The sequence below is a fragment of the Somniosus microcephalus genome, chromosome 23, assembly GCF_052327205.1.
Source record: "Somniosus microcephalus isolate GS21.2 chromosome 23, FLI_Smic_1.0, whole genome shotgun sequence".
Lineage (NCBI taxonomy): Eukaryota > Metazoa > Chordata > Chondrichthyes > Squaliformes > Somniosidae > Somniosus > Somniosus microcephalus.
Genome location: NC_141009.1, coordinates 8,790,704 through 8,806,385, shown reverse-complemented (window position 1 = coordinate 8,806,385; position 15,682 = coordinate 8,790,704). Strand labels below are relative to the sequence as shown.

The 15,682-nt window shown below is 46.1% G+C and overlaps 1 protein-coding gene across 1 annotated transcript in view; it reads left to right on the top strand.

The window, feature by feature from the left end:
* LOC147101631 (uncharacterized) overlaps nt 1-15,682 on the top strand; it is a 688,387-nt gene that overhangs the window by 634,176 nt on the left and 38,529 nt on the right. Inside the window, 2 exon segments of the mRNA XM_085965351.1 lie at nt 2,278-2,385; nt 14,554-14,607. Of these exon segments, the coding sequence (XP_085821477.1) occupies nt 2,278-2,385; nt 14,554-14,607 (162 nt within the window).

Here is a 15,682-nt window from a genome sequence, read left to right as displayed (position 1 = left end):
TTAAGGCAGAGCAAATGTTCCCGTTGCTGAAGCCAGAGTGACCCTTCGGCTGGAATCAAAGGAACATGATCAAAAATTAAACCAAAATGTCACAGATATCAAACTGCCATCTCTCTTTGCTTCTTCTGAGAGCTCATTCTCCTTGCAGTGATCAGAATACGCACAGGTTGATTCTCTCCCGTAACGTCTCCAAGTGTGATCTTCTGTAAATCTGTGCTGTTAGATTATATCAAGTCGTATGGTGTAGAAACATATACATTTGGGACAGAATAGTGCTCGGGAGCCCACCCTTGTCCATTATCTGCACTGCAGCCCAGTCTAAGTATTGAGAGCTTTCATACATGGAGTCTCTCAATCTAGGAAAGGCCAAAACCACAGCCTGACCATACATCTCACAGTCTGGCTTAATTCAACCTGCTTTGACTTGGCCCAGTTAGTGCCATGATGGGCTCGAATTTCCAAGCCCCGTGGAGGCGGGTTTGGAGGCGGGAGTGGGGGGAAAATTGCAGAATCGTGGGGCACGAACCCTTCCTGCCCTCAACCCGCCTCCATGCCCATTTCCCAGGAGGCGGGTACCTGACCTATGCTGGGAGCTGCCTCCCCAAGGCGGGAAGGGGGTTAGTGCCAATTAACTGCCTGTTAACAGGTAGTTAACAGGCAGTTTTTGGCCTAATCCCTATTTTTATCCCTGAAGTGTGGGCTGCCCGACGGCTCCAAACCACGCCAAGTTAGCGAGGCGGACCGTCGGGCTGAAGAGCTTGGAGGGTTCGAGATGTCCGGTGTTCAGGTGAGTGATGGGTGCATGAGTGCAGAGGTAAGTGTGTTTGGTGTGTGTAAAGTGTTTAAATAAGTTTTACTTACCTTTACTTACTAATGCAGGGTTCCTTCCTTCAGGTCTCGGGAGTCCCTCATCTCACCGGCACAGAAAGCAGAATGGCCGCGAGCTGTCAAAAGTTGCAGCATTCTACTTTCTGTTCTGGAGAGATTTCTAACTGAGTCTGTGGAGAAGGACTCAAGTTAGAAGACAGATTGTCAGTGTCTGACAGCTTCACAGAGCTGTCAAACGCTGATATTTCATCTGTCAAAAGCTCTTGACAGATGAAATGTCAATCCCTGACGTCACCTGTAACCGGGTGTCCCTTAATTGACCTGCTGAGCCCGCTGGGCGGGCTCAACAAGGTCAATCAAGGGAAAATCGAATGGGTTGGCCACAAATCGATGGAGGTGGGACTATAACCCAAAAAGTGGGAGTCCCGCCTCCATCACGTCCCCATTGACAAAATCCAGCCCGATGTCTTTATTCATACTTCCGCATCATCATCCCTCACTTTCACAAATGAGATAAAACTCCAGCAATTAGATGGACTGAAATCGATGGAGAAATGGTGGAATAAAAGACCGGTGCGGTAGGGGTACGGTAGCATCGTGGAATAGTAACCCAGAGGCCTGGACTAATGATCATAAGCATGAGTTGGGAAATTTAAATTCATTAAATTAAAAAAATTTTAATGTAAAAAGCTAGTATCAGTAATGGTGACCATGGATTGTTGTAAAAACCCATCTAGTTCACTAATGTCCTTTAGGGAAGGAAATTTGCTGTCCTTACCCAGTCTGGCTTATATGTGACTCCAGACCCACAGCAATGTGGTTGACTCTTAACTGCCCTCTGAAATGGCAGCTCATCACCACCTTCTCGAGGGCAGTGAGGGATGGGCAATAAATGCTGGCCTTGCCGGCGACGCCCACATCCCGTGCATGAATAAAAAAACAATTTTTCAAAAGGTCACTGATCAGTGTGGAACAGGAGGAGGCCATTCAGCCCCTCGAGCCTGCAATTCAGTTAGCTCATGGCTGATCGGTACCTCAACACCCATTTACCCGCCTTTGTTCCATATCCCTTGATACCCCTTACCCAACAAAAATCTATCGATCTCAGTCTTGAAAATCTCAATTGACCAGCATCCACAGCCTTTTAGGAGAGCAACTCTGTTTAAAAGATAAAGCATTGTTCTCTACGTATTTGTTTGAAACCATTTATTTGAATTTTTTCTGTCTGAAAATGAATTATTGTTGCAGTCGTCTGTTTACCGGTCTTGTTCATTTTAAAGAATACTGAACACGCGAACCCTACAAGTCAGTTGGTGTTCAGTTGAGAGCAGCGATAAGTCAGAGGCTGTATCAGACGCAGATGGTTCACTGTAAAGTACGGTCAGTCGTATGCAGCCTGTAACCAGCTTTGGTAAATCTATGTTTCTTTATCCATTGTGATTGTCACAGGGAGAGAGAGGATTGCGGGGCCAGGCGGGACCACCTGGAATAAAAGGAACAGAAGGAGGGGCAGGTCTGCCTGGGAAGAGAGGCGACCCAGGATCCAAAGGTCAACCGGTCAGTAACACACTTCTTTCCTGAGCTGTATTTTAACGAGATGATATTAACTGCTTCTGTCAGCCATGTTTGGCTGAGTATTATGGGAAATATGATCAGAGAATTGACAATGGCTTCGTCATCATTTAGGACAGTGTCTAAAATTAATTATGAAGAATTAGTTTTGGATTAGGTAGAAAAACAGTGAAGGTGAAGGAACTATTTTTGGTTCAAGATTATCTGATGAGCAGGTGTGATATATGATGTATTGCTTGATTTGAGTGTCAGCCAGTGGCTCAGTGGGTAGCACTCTCGCCTGTGAATCAGAAGTTTGTGGGTTCAAGTCCCACTCCAGAGACTTGAGCATATAAATCTAGGCTGACACTCCCAGTGCAGTGCTGAGGCAGTGCTGCACTGTTGGAGATGCTGTCTTTCGGATGAAACGTTAAACCGAGGCCTCGTCTGCTCTCTCAGGTGGGTGTAAAAGATCCTATGGCACTATTTCAAAGAAGAGCAGGGGAGCTATCCCCGGTGTCCTGGCCGATATTTATCCCTCAATCAAAAAAACAGATTATCTGATCATTATCACATTGCTATTTGTGGGAGCTTGCTGTGTGCAAATTGGCTGCCGCGTTTCCCACATTACAACAGTGACTACACTTCAAAAAGTACTTCATTGGCTGTAAAGCACTTTGGGACGTCTGATGGCAGCGAAAGGCACTGTATAAATGCAAGTATTTTCTTTGATGAATTAGTTTGATGGCATTGTGTGTTTGCACAGCGCAGTTGCCATCCAGTTTCATATCAATGACCCACGCTCCTCTGATGGGCTGCACCAAGCAGGTCACAAGCTGATCTCAGTTGGGGCAGTGTTAGGGTGCTAGAGGTAGCCTCAGCAGCCCCAGGGTTTGGAGGAAGGATCAGTCAGGATTTTTGCTCACTGCCCAGTGACCCCTGCTGAATAATGTGCGTGACTTGAAACTGTACCTAACAATCAACACCTTTGGTTTATTATAAGCAGGTAAACACCTCTACTAACATAGCAGAGGAAGGGATTTTATATTAATGGATGATGTATTCGTATGCTACTAACCCATGACGCCATTTCAAGGTTTAAGAGATTAGTCTCGGCACCAGAAAATACAGGATTTTATACTTGATTCCAATTTCTGTCCATTTCAGTGGGATTAACTAACACAACTTTACAAAACATTCTCGTATTCAAATTAATTAGAGCTCGAGATTATTTAATGTTGAATCATTGTGGATGGATTTTCTGACGTTAATAGCCTCCGAGATCTCTGCGCTCCTCTAATTCTGGCCTCTTGAGCACCCCGATTTCAATCGCTCCACCATTGGTGGCCGGGGCTTCAGTGGCCTCGGCCCTTAGCTCTGGAATTCCCTCCTTAAACCTCTCCGCCTCTCTACCTCTCCTTTTAAGACGCTCTTTAAAACCTCCCTCTTTGACCATCTTCCCTAATATCTCCTTAAGTGGCTCAGTGTCAAATTTTGTTTGATAACACTCCTGTGAAGCACCTTGGGATGTTTTACTACGTTAAAGGCGCTATATAAATGCAAGTTGTTGTTGTTGTCTATAGTTGCCTGTTCCTGTGCACCAGTGTTTCAATCCAACAGCAACAGTGGAAAAACAATGTCATTATAGAATGAACATCTATCTTGGAAAATCCGACTAGCTCTTTAGAAGAATTGATTGTACCTTAAACTTCATTATTAACGAAAAAGATTTGTTTCATGAAATGTCCCAATATATACAAGACATTGATCCTTGTAACATGCTAAAAAAAAAAAAATTCTGACTCACCCTCTCTTCCATGCCCTTGATGGTGTTCCACTGTGAGCCTCGGCAGCTCCGGAAGACACACAGCCTTAACTGGCAAAACAAAGCAGCAGACAATACAGAGCCAGACTCTCTCTCCACACACCCATTCCCAGCACTGACAGTTGGGAGATGTCCAGTTACATCGAGTTACGTCGAGTATACAGCACAGAAACGTGCCATTTGGCCCAACGGGTCTATGCCAGTGTTTATACTCAACTTGAATCTCCTCCCGCCCTACTTCATCTTAGAATAGAATCATAGAATGGTTACAGCACAGAAGGAGGCTATTCGGCCCGTCGAGCCCGTTCCGGCTCTCTGCAAGAGCACTTCAGCTAGTCCCACTCCCCCGCCCTTTCCCCGTAGCACTGCAAATTTGTTTCCTTCAGGTACTTATCCAGTTCCCTTTTGAAAGCCATGATTGAGTCTGCTTCCACCACCCTATCAAGCAGTGCATTCCAGATCCTAACCAACTGCTGCGTAAAAATGTTTTTCCTCATGTCGCCTCTGGTTCTTCTGCCAGTCACCTTAAATCTGTGCCCTCTGGTTCTCAACCCTTCCACCAATGGGAACAGTTTCTCTCTATCTACTCTGTCTAGACCCCTTGTGATTTTAAACACCTCCATCAAACCTCCTCTTCGCCTTCTCTGCTCCAAGGAGAACAACCCCAGCTTCTCCAGTCTGTCTTCTCAAGTATCTGTACTCTGTAGCCGTCCACTGCTGCTAAAAGTTGCGCAACAGTGACCCAGGTTAGCAGGGAAACATAAGGTTCATTCAGCGCCTAGCTCAGATCATAGCTAGGATTTTGCACTGGAGTTACACCGGTTTCCCGGCACAGCTCCTGCAGAATGACCTGGAATTTCTTCAGGAGCCGCTCCGCTGGTTTTCCAGTTGGCCAGGATCTTCCACCAACAGTGACAGTGGGTGTAAAATATGTCTGCCCAAATATTTGCGTTCGGACACCAAGCAAATGATGGAAATGCCTCGTGCAGCATTTCAGTCATTTGCACTCCAACAACAAGGAATGCCTGCACGTTGCTGAATAAAGCCGTAGATTTTTTTAAAGGCACTTATTCCAGCTCTCCTGTCAGTCTAGTAAATGTAGCCATAGTTTCTCGCATGAAATGAGTCAAAGCATGAAATTAACTGAAAAATTACAAATTTTCTGCAGTGCGCCCTTCCAAAAACTCCTTGGGATTACAACTTCTAATGGTAATATTTTCAAATTGTTTTCTGTAACGAGCTCAGTCCGTAAGTGCTACAGAATGCTTTCAGTGTGGGAATCATTACAGAATCCTGTTGCAAGTCTTAACCTACATGGTTGCAAAATAGATAGGTCTGATAACAACAACAACAACTTGTATTTATATAGCGCCTTTAACGTAGTAAAATGTCCAAAGGCGCCTCACAGGAGTATTACAAGATGAAAAATTTGACACCGAGCCACTTAAGGAGAAATTAGGGCAGGTGACCAAAAGCTTGGTCAAATAGGTAGGTTTTAAGGAGCGTCTTAAAGGAGGAAAGAGAGGCAGAGAGGTTTAGGGCCCAGGCAGCTGAAGGCACGGCCACCAATGGTTGAGCGACAAAAATCAGGAATGCTCAAGAGGCCAGAATTAGTGGTGCGCAGATATCTCGGTGGTTGGGGTGGGGGTGTTGTGGTGCTGGAGGCGATTACAGTGATAGGAAGGGGCGAGGCCGTGGAGGGATTTGAAAACAAGGATGAGAATTTTGAAATCGAGGCGCTGCTTAACCAGGAGCCAATGTCGGTCAGCGAGCACAGGAGTGATGGGTGAACGGGACTTAGTGCGAGTTAATAAATAATAAATAATTTATCATAACACACTGAATATTTCTCAGTGTCATGTGATGTAGATGCCATGGAGTAAATGTCACATAATTTACTCCATTAATTAATACCTAAATTTGATCTGATCTTGAATCGGTTATTTCTGAGCATATTTTACTATCATCCCAATCCAGTACTGAAGACTCTTAAGTAGCTCCATGCCTTCATTTGGTGGAAGAATAACTGTCCCTAACATTCTACAAAATATATTTTCTTAACCAATGGGCTGCAATTTGCGGTGGGTAATAATGGCAAACTAACAGCATTCGCCGTTATTATCCCTTTGAAACTGACCGCAACTTCAGGTCAGTCATTCACTGCTCCGACACAGGCTGCGCTGTGGAACCCCCGCCCCCCCCATAGCCGGCAATCAGTGTCATCAGTGAAACTGGCGAAAACTTGGGCTTTTCCGTGGTAATATCGCTGTTAAACACCCCATAAAAACATCCCTTTTTTTTCTCTCCTACATGGCAGCTGTCTCCCATTCTGCCAGCGCATTTCACACCTAATCTAGGGCCGTCTTTTGTCTCCACTAGTCCTATCACCATCTCGTCTCGTTTTGAATCCCTCTTAATGTCTCTTCACTTCTCTTTTGTTCTCTCCCAGCCTGGCCTTCAGTCTTGACAAAGGGTTTGACCCGAAACGTTGACTCTATTTTCTCTCCACGGATGTTGCCTGGCCTGCTGAGTTTTTCCAGCATTTTCTGTTGTTATTTCGGATTTCCAACATCTGCAGTATTTTGCTATCCCATTAAAAGTTAAGTTTTGTTGGAATAGGTGTAACTGGGATTTTAACAACATATTGACTGCTAAATAAATGTTCCGGCCCTGAAAAACTAATTTTGATATTTGTGGTGTGTCAACTTTCACCATTATGATAAAAATTGCAATTCAAAAAAAAAATGTAAAACAAATTTTTTTGGAAAATATTTGTTCATGATATTTCAGGTTCTATCCTATCCCCATGTGAGCGCCCCAATCTTTGTTTCACTCTCTGTAACATGTTTAAAAAGTCCGGATAAAAGCAGCTTCTCATTTCCTGGTTTCCTGTCTTGTCAGATTGATTGGCTGCTTAGGCAGCTTGTTGATGTCACAGCAGCATCATCCTAGGGATTCCCACTGCAGAGCGCCGAAATCAATTACGGGTCGAAAAAGGCAAACTTCTCGCCACAGAGATCGCGAGGTCTCTGTGGGCAGCTTTCTTTGAGGCCAGCGGCAAATGCCTTTGCTTCGCCGCTGACCGCAAATTACGGGCCATTAAGTATAGAGTAGCGTTCTTGTTACCCAGTGACGTACGAAAACTACTAGGCACTTGGTCTAAGCGTTAAACAAAGCTCAACTGTTTTACAACATGGAGGTCTAGTTGTGTTCTTCACTAGTTCCTGTTAAGAATGTCCTGCGCAAGCTGGGCCCGTGCCCGAGTATTTATACTCTCCCTGGACAGTGCCACCCGCAGGCTGCTCAGTTGATTCATGTCACCCAGCACCACAGTTTCCAATGTAGGTGAGCTAAACAAACTGCAGTTGCCAATGTAGCCCACCTATAGTCTGTTTCCAAGGCCAGCGCCTCATTCTGAGACCAAAGTTTATTCAGCTAGCTGAGTCATGTGGAACAGATTGGCCCCCATATTTAACGAGCCGTGCATTCAGAGCCAGGGGAGGAGGAGTTATGGATGGGAAACCCAGAAGTACGGGTTCTCCCCAACGTCCTGCAGGTTTTAACTGCAGGACGTCTTTCAAATTTTTTCTCCAGGTTTCCCGCCCGACATCCAGCCATTGACGAGTTGCCTGCCTGTCGGGCAGGAAAGCCTGTAGCATAGTGGTTAGCACTGTTGCCTCACAGTGCCAGGGACCCGGGTTCGAATCTGGCCTCAGGTGACTGTGTGGAGTTTGCACATTCTCCCCGTGTTTGCGTGGGTTTCCTCCGGGTGCTCCGGTTTCCTCCCACAGTCCAAAGATGTGCAGGTTAGGTTGATTGGCTATGATAAATTGACCCTTAGTGTTAGGGGGATTAAATACGTGGGGTTACGGGGATAGAGTGGGATATGTGTTGGTGTAGGGGTTACGGGGATCGGGTGGGATATGTGTCGGTGCAGGCTCGATGGGCCGAATGGCCTCTATCTGCACTGTGGGGTTTCTGTGATTCTGTGAAAAGGACACAGGGAGGAGCGGGTAGGGAGAGATCGCCGTCGGGTGGATCTGGGGCAGGGGAGATGGTGGTCTGGGGGAGTTTAGATTCACAGCACTAAATCTACATTTACAGCACTTTCTGGGTGTCTGCTCTACAAGAGGTCTAGAAAACTGGAGCATCGCCTTGCTGCCCCATCGGGGAAGGAATAGGCAGTTGCACCCGAAAACAGAAGACGCGGCAAAGATGATGTTTTTTTTTGCAAGTAGCTCTGCTTGTCAGTTCCCTGCCACTTTCCTCTGAACATTGAGATCGAAAACAATTCACTGAAGTCCTGCCCACAGAGAAACAGTCAACATGGGCCTCGCTTCCGCCAGGATCACAAGTACACAACGTAATTTGTGTCTGGGCCAAAGAGCTGGTGGGCGAGACTATCCTGCAGTCCAGCCCCCTTTTCTGAGGTCAGCACAGGTGGGGTGGGCACAAGAAATCTCCCCCCCCCGCCCCCTTTTGGAATTTGCAACAGCTGTGAAAAGGGGCGGGGGTCTCGGAAAGATCCAGGCCCCGCCCCATATTCCTCACCCCCAACCAGATTGCGCAATTATTATGCACAGAAATCAGAGTAATTTTGTAAATTTATTTGAACTCATTGATTTTGTATCCGTGTGTTAATGGAGACACGGAATGCAGGAGTTGGTTTAACAGGTGTTTACTGAACAAAGTCTGGAGGTGAACTAAAAGATACAAGACGCTATACAGGCTTATATACCCGAGTGGTCACTACCGGTATTACAGTACACAGGGGCTCTTAAAGGTACATACACTACAATTCCTCCCCTTTTAGATAATTAGTACATAACATTAATTAACATGTTTACAAGAACAATAATCTACACATTTGCTGCAGTTAATCAATTATAAGTCAGTCTCTCTGGAGGCTTCCTGACTCGGTCCGGATAACGCCTCGGTGGTGTAGTAGTTTTCGGTGGTGTAGTAGGTTCTTTTGGCAAGGTCGATTCGGCTTGAATGCCAGTGTCGGGTTCATCTGGTTCCAGTATCACCGGATCGGAGGTAGATACTATGGGTATCTCTGCTTCATCATTAGGCGTATAGAGTTGTGGTGTAGGTTGTCCCTTTTCGGATGACTCTATGATCTGGTCAGCATGGCGCCTTATTATGCTTTCACCAATGTCCACGGTATACATCAGCAGTCCTAGTCGTGTGCAAATAGTTCCAGGCTGCCATTTCTCGGTACAGTAGTCCCGGGCCAAAACTTGTTGACCTATCTGGAAGGTTCTAGTTGGCCTTTCATTCATGCCTTGAAATTGCCAGTTCTCTACATCCCTTCTGATGTTTGGCTTGATCAAATCCAGCCGGCATCTTAGTCTTCTATTGAAAAACATCATGGCGGGAGTTTGGTTTGTAACCACATGTGTTGCATTCCTGTATGCAAACAAGAAGTTATCTACCTTATGTTGTAGATTTATGTCTTCATTACCCATGACCTTTATGGCCTTCTTGAAGGTCTGGACAAACCTTTCAGCTAATCCATTGGTGGCGGGATGGTATGGGGCAGACGTGTAGTGCTTAACCCCATTGTTTTTTAAGAACTTCGTGAATTCTTCGGACACAAATTGCGGTCCATTATCAGAACAGATCTGTTCAGGCAGCCCATTCCTGGCAAATATGGTCCTTAATACTGTGATGGTTTTTTCCGTGGTGGTGGAGGACATCTTTATTACCTCCGGCCACTTGGAGTGTGCATCAACCGCGATTAAGAACATTGAGTCCATAAATGGACCAGCAAAGTCGATATGTACCCTTTGCCATGGAGATGAGGGCCACTCCCATGGATGTAGAGGGGCTTGTGGTGGGGCGTTTTGGACCTTCTGGCATCCTAGACAGCTCTTGGTCATTTCTTCGATGTCTCCATCGATACCTGGCCACCACACAAACGCTCTGGCTAGGTTCTTCATTTTCACTCCACCCAGATGCCCCTCGTGAAGCTCCTTTAGCACTTTATCCTGGAGTTTGGGTGGAATCACCACTCTGGATCCACACATCAAGGTTCCTCGGCACACTGACAGCTGTTCTCTTCTTTGCGAGAATGCTGGCAACAGTGGTTCGCCATGTGCTGGCCATCCCTTCACCGTTAAATCGTAGACTCGTGAGAGAGTCGGGTCATTTCTCGTTTCCTTTTCAATGGTAGAATTTGTTACTGGTAGACATTCTACTATGGTTGAGTGGAACATCTCCACTGGGTCCACTGTAGGTGCCTCTTCTACCGTTGGCAACGGTAGGCGCGATAAACAGTCAGCATTCCATGCTGTTTTGATCCTTTGTATTCTATGTCATATTGATGTGCCCCTAGGAAAAGGGACCACCTCTGTAGCCTTTGCGCTGTCATAATGGGAACGCCCTTTTTAGGGTTGAATATGGAGATGAGGGGTTGATGGTCAGTCAACAAGGTAAATTTTTGTCCGTGTAGGTAATGGTTGAATTTCTTCACTCCCCACACCAGGCTGAGTGCTTCCCTGTCGATCTGGGCACAGTTACGCTCAGCTGAGTTCAATGAGCGTGACGCAAAAGCTATCGGCCGCTCCGAGCCATCAGGGAATCTATGCGATAATACCGCTCCTACGCCGTAAGGGGATGCATCGCACGCCAGTCTGATTGGCAGTGATGGGTTGTAATGAGCCAACACTTCCTTGGACGTGATCAAGCCTTTGCATTTATGGAAGGCACGTTTACAGTCTTCACTCCATTTCCAAATTACTCCCGTTTGTAGCAGTGCGTTAAGAGGGTGCAGAACAGTTGACAAGTTCGGTAAAAATTTATGATAGTAATTTATCAATCCCAGGAACGACCTTAATTGTGAGACATTTTCAGGTGCTGGGGCTTTTATGACCGCTTCAATTTTTTCAGGTGACTTATGCAACCCTTCTTCGTTAATTATATGGCCACAATATGATATTTGTTTCTGGAAAAATTCGCACTTGGGGCGATTTGCTCGTAGGCCCCGTTCTCTCAGCCTAGTGAGCACCTGCTCCAAATTGGCAAGGTGCTCGTTGTCGTTTTCTCCTGTTACAAGGATGTCGTCTAGGTAGCATTGAGTCCCCGGAATCCCTTGCAGGACTTGCTCCATAGCCCTTTGCCAGATAGCTGGAGCTGATGCTACTCCGAAAACCAGTCGATTGTACTGGTACAGGCCTTTGTGTGTGTTTATCGTGAGATACTTTTTAGAGGCCTCCTCAACCTCCATCTGTAGATATGCCTGTGCCAAGTCAATTTTGGTGAAACGTTTCCCTCCAGATAGTGAGGCGAAAATATCTTCTATCCTTGGAAGAGGATACTGTACCGTGTGAAGGACCGGGTTTACAGTCACCTTGAAGTCCCCACAGATGCGAATTTTTCTCTGTTCTTCAGATTTATCATTATTCAACGTTTTCTTCATGACCGGGACGATGGGTGTTGCCCACTCGCTCCAATCTACCTTGGATAACACGCCTGCTTTTTCCAAATTCTCCAGCTCTGCCTCGACTGTTGGACGAATTGCGTATGGCACCGGCCTTGCCTCAAAAAACTTGGGAATTGCCGCATCTTCCACTTTTATTGAGGCGGTGACGCCTTTCAAGGTTCCTAGTTCCTGTTGAAACACTTCTTTGGCGTTAGCCAAGATGTTTTTTAATCGTTCAGGTATGACGTCATCATCATTTTTTTTCTTACTGGTCACCATCAGTGCCTGAATGGAGTGCCAGTCTAAACGTATCTTCCTGATCCATTCACGTCCCAACAACGGTGGACCACCATATTGCAGAACGTATAAATACAACTTCTGTATTTCCTTGCCGTTGTATACAACAGGCACCTTTATTTTCCCTCTGGGGTATACTTTCTGCCCCGTATATGTCTTCAAAATAATGGATGTGTCTTTCAAAGGTATATGCGGAAATAGCCGCTCGTAATCCCGTCGACTTATGACGGTCAGAGCTGATCCTGTATCTAGCTCCATTGTAACTGGGGACCCCGCTATCGTGAGGGTAACCCAAATGGTCTGGTAATCTTCTTTGGCAATTACATTATGTAATTTGAGACAGCTTAGTCTCTTGTTTCCGGAGTCGCTATCGCTCTTCTGGTCTTCGGAGCTACTGTCCGTCATCATTTGTACCTTTCTGTACTTTTCCCTATTGATTTTTTTTCTGTCAGTGGATTTTTTGTTTCCAGATCGGCATACACGTGCAATGTGTCCCATCTTTCCGCATTGCCTGCATGCTTTGTCCTTGAACCAGCAGTCCCTCTGGTCATGGGTGGATCTGCCGCAGCGATAACATCTCTCGAAACCCCATGTCATTTCATGGATGCCGAAGTCCTGTGGCTTTTGCTGTATCTCTGCAGCTCCTCTTGCTGCTGCTTCGTATGATACAGCCACACTGAAAGCCTTGTCCAGTGTCAAATCTTTCTCAGAAAGTAGCCTTTTCTGTGTTCCTTCACTTAGGAGACCGCAGACGAATTTGTCTCAAAGAGAATCTGCCAGTCCTGCCCCAAATTGGCAGTGCTTTGACAGCTTTCTTAATTCAGTGAGGTAATCAGCGTTACTTTCATTCTTGTGCTGATTCCTCCTGAAGAATTTGAATCGTTCCGCTATCAGCAGCGGTGTTGGGTTTAAGTGCTCCTGTAGGGTATCAACAATCTCCTTAAAACTCTTGTCCATCGGTTTGGCTGGAGTGATTAAGTTTCGTAACAGCCCGTATGTCCTTGCGCCCATCAGATTTAGAAGTACCGATGCCTTTTTATCATCCTCTACTTCATTCGCTGTGCAATATACCTCCACTCTTTCCACATATGTGGTCCAATCCTCTATATCACTATCAAAAGCAGTAATATTGCCAGTCTTAGGCATCCTGAAAATCAAAAATGGCGCCTCCCGCGCTTTCCTTTCTTCCCTGCCGAGAAAAAATGGCGCCTCCCGCGCTTTCCCGCCACTGCCGCTGCTGACAACGCTGTTCTCCGCGGTTTTTATTTACACAGATATTTTTAATAGTTGGAGACTCGTTCCCGCCGGACTCTCTGGGACTTTTCCCTCCCTCTGCTTGGCCCGAATGCCGACCTGCTTTGCAGCGCCGGCCGTCTCCTGAGTGCTCCACTCTCCGTCTCTGCCTCCGCCTTCCGACTCGCTGCTCGGCCCCGCTGCAGAGCCACCCGATCGAGCCCCAGCCCGCCGCCCAGGAAGGAATAGTGCAGTACCTGCCACCAGCCCGGCTAGCTGGTGAAACCACAGGTTTTTTTTGGTTTTTTTCTTCGACCTTCGCCTGAGGAATCGATCTCCTTGAGGTGCTGCCGAATTGCAGGTAAGTCCGTTTCCAATTCGTCGCCACTGTTGTATCCGTGTGTTAATGGAGACACGGAATGCAGGAGTTGGTTTAACAGGTGTTTACTGAACAAAGTCTGGAGGCGAACTAAAAGATACAAGACGCTATACAGGCTTATATACCCGAGTGGTCACTACCGGTATTACAGTACACAGGGGCTCTTAAAGGTACATACACTACAATTGAGAAATGAGAATAAATTAAAAAATATACTTCAGAGAAAAAGAAATTCAGCTTCCTTAATGGTGTACTGTTCACAACAACATGTTTGGTCTGATATGAGAACTTATTATTGGGGCGACGCGCCAACATCACCTTGAATCACACCACGTAACAAGCCACTAGAACATCGAATCAAAAGAAATCCATTTATCATTGAAGGCTAAAACGCAAATACTTGCTCTCATGCATAGCAACACACACATATAGGTGTCGAACTGTAGCAGTGAAGTGCAAAGCTGAAATAAGTATGTTCCAGATACAAGTACCTTTTTACCTGGTACCGATTTGCTCAATGCTACTACTGTTCCTGTTATATGCAAGTGTGAATAAGAGGAAGTCTTGTTCCAAGGTATGTTGTATTATTGTATGTTGAATTATTCTCTGTATCCAGTCCTACTCTAGATTAACTGATCAAATTACTGTGGAGTTATGATAGAGATACATGATCTAATTGAATGGTGGAACAGATTTGAGGGGCTGGATGGCCTGTTCCTGTTCCTATTTCCTTCCAATATACTGTAGAATGTTGGGGGGGGGGGGGCGGAAATTGGGCATGGGCAGAGCGCAAAACAGGCGGAATCGCTTCTGCCGCCATTATACCTCCCGCCCGATAGTCACTTCTATTGAAGTCAGTGGGACTGAATATTGAGCGACGCGTAGAACGGGCGACCAGTCCAATACCGCCTGTTTTGCATCCCTGCCCATGTCGAATTTCACCACCCCCCCATATGTTGTGTGACTAATGTGGCCCTGCTCTTCATTGCTAACCAGTGTTGTTGTTGATTTCAGGGAGACCCTGGAGAATCTGGCTTCCCTGGGCTGATGGGAGTATTTGGACCAAAGGTACTGACTCTGAGACCATTTCCGGAGCTGTATAACCATTCTCTGTTTTCTGTTGTATTTTTGGGGGCATCTATTGTCCCCAGCCAACCACTCAACGTGACCCATTGCTAGCTGAGTCATGTGGAACATATTGGCCCCCATATTTACCGAGCCGGGGCGGAGGAGTTACGGATGCAGAAGTACGGGTTTCCCCCAGTGTCCTGTGGGTTTTACCTGCAGGGCATTGGGATGGTGTGTGATTTGGAGAACTTGGAGGTGGTGGTGTTCCTATGCGCCTGCTGCCCTTGTCCTTCTAGGTGGCAGAGGTCGCGGGTTTGGGAGGTGCTGCCGAAGAAGCCTTGGCGAGTTGCTGCAGTGCATCTTGTAGATGGTACACACTGCAGCCACGGTACGCCGGTGGTGGAGGGAGTGAATGTTTAAGGTGGTGTACTTAGAATATACAGCACAGTTTGGTATCATCTGCAAATTTTGATATTGAATTACTTATTCCTAAATCCAAATCATGAATGTAAATGATGAATAACAGTGGTCCCAGCACTGATCCGTTTGGAACACTGCTTTCTACTTTCCTCCGATCTTAATAACTATCTTTTGCCCCTACTCTCTGCTTTCTATGGTTCAGTCACTTGAATGAAATGCCACTAACCCATATTTCCTTTCCTCCAAGCAGGAAGCTTTATTGCGAAATGCATTTTGCTTGCAACAAATTTCAAAGTTCTTTTAAGCCACTTTTTCTCACTGGTGCAATTTGTTACAAAAATTGGTGACCATTCTGTTTGACCCATGTCTTTTGAGTAGTTTAGGAGAGTTGTTTCAGTGTTCAGGGGGGTTGTACTCTGCATGGAGTTTATTTTGTATCATTTAGATATTGCAGAAAATACATTGGGATAGATTTTGCCGAACCTGTTGGGAAGAAGGCGGGACTTCCCCTTTCGGGTTTTGGACCTGCCTACTTCAACGTCCGGCCAATCCGCGCAATTTTCCCTTGATTGGCCTTGTTGAGCCCACCCAGCGGGCTCAGCAGGCCAATTAAGGGCCACCCGGCAACAGGCGACGTCACAGACTGAAATTTCAT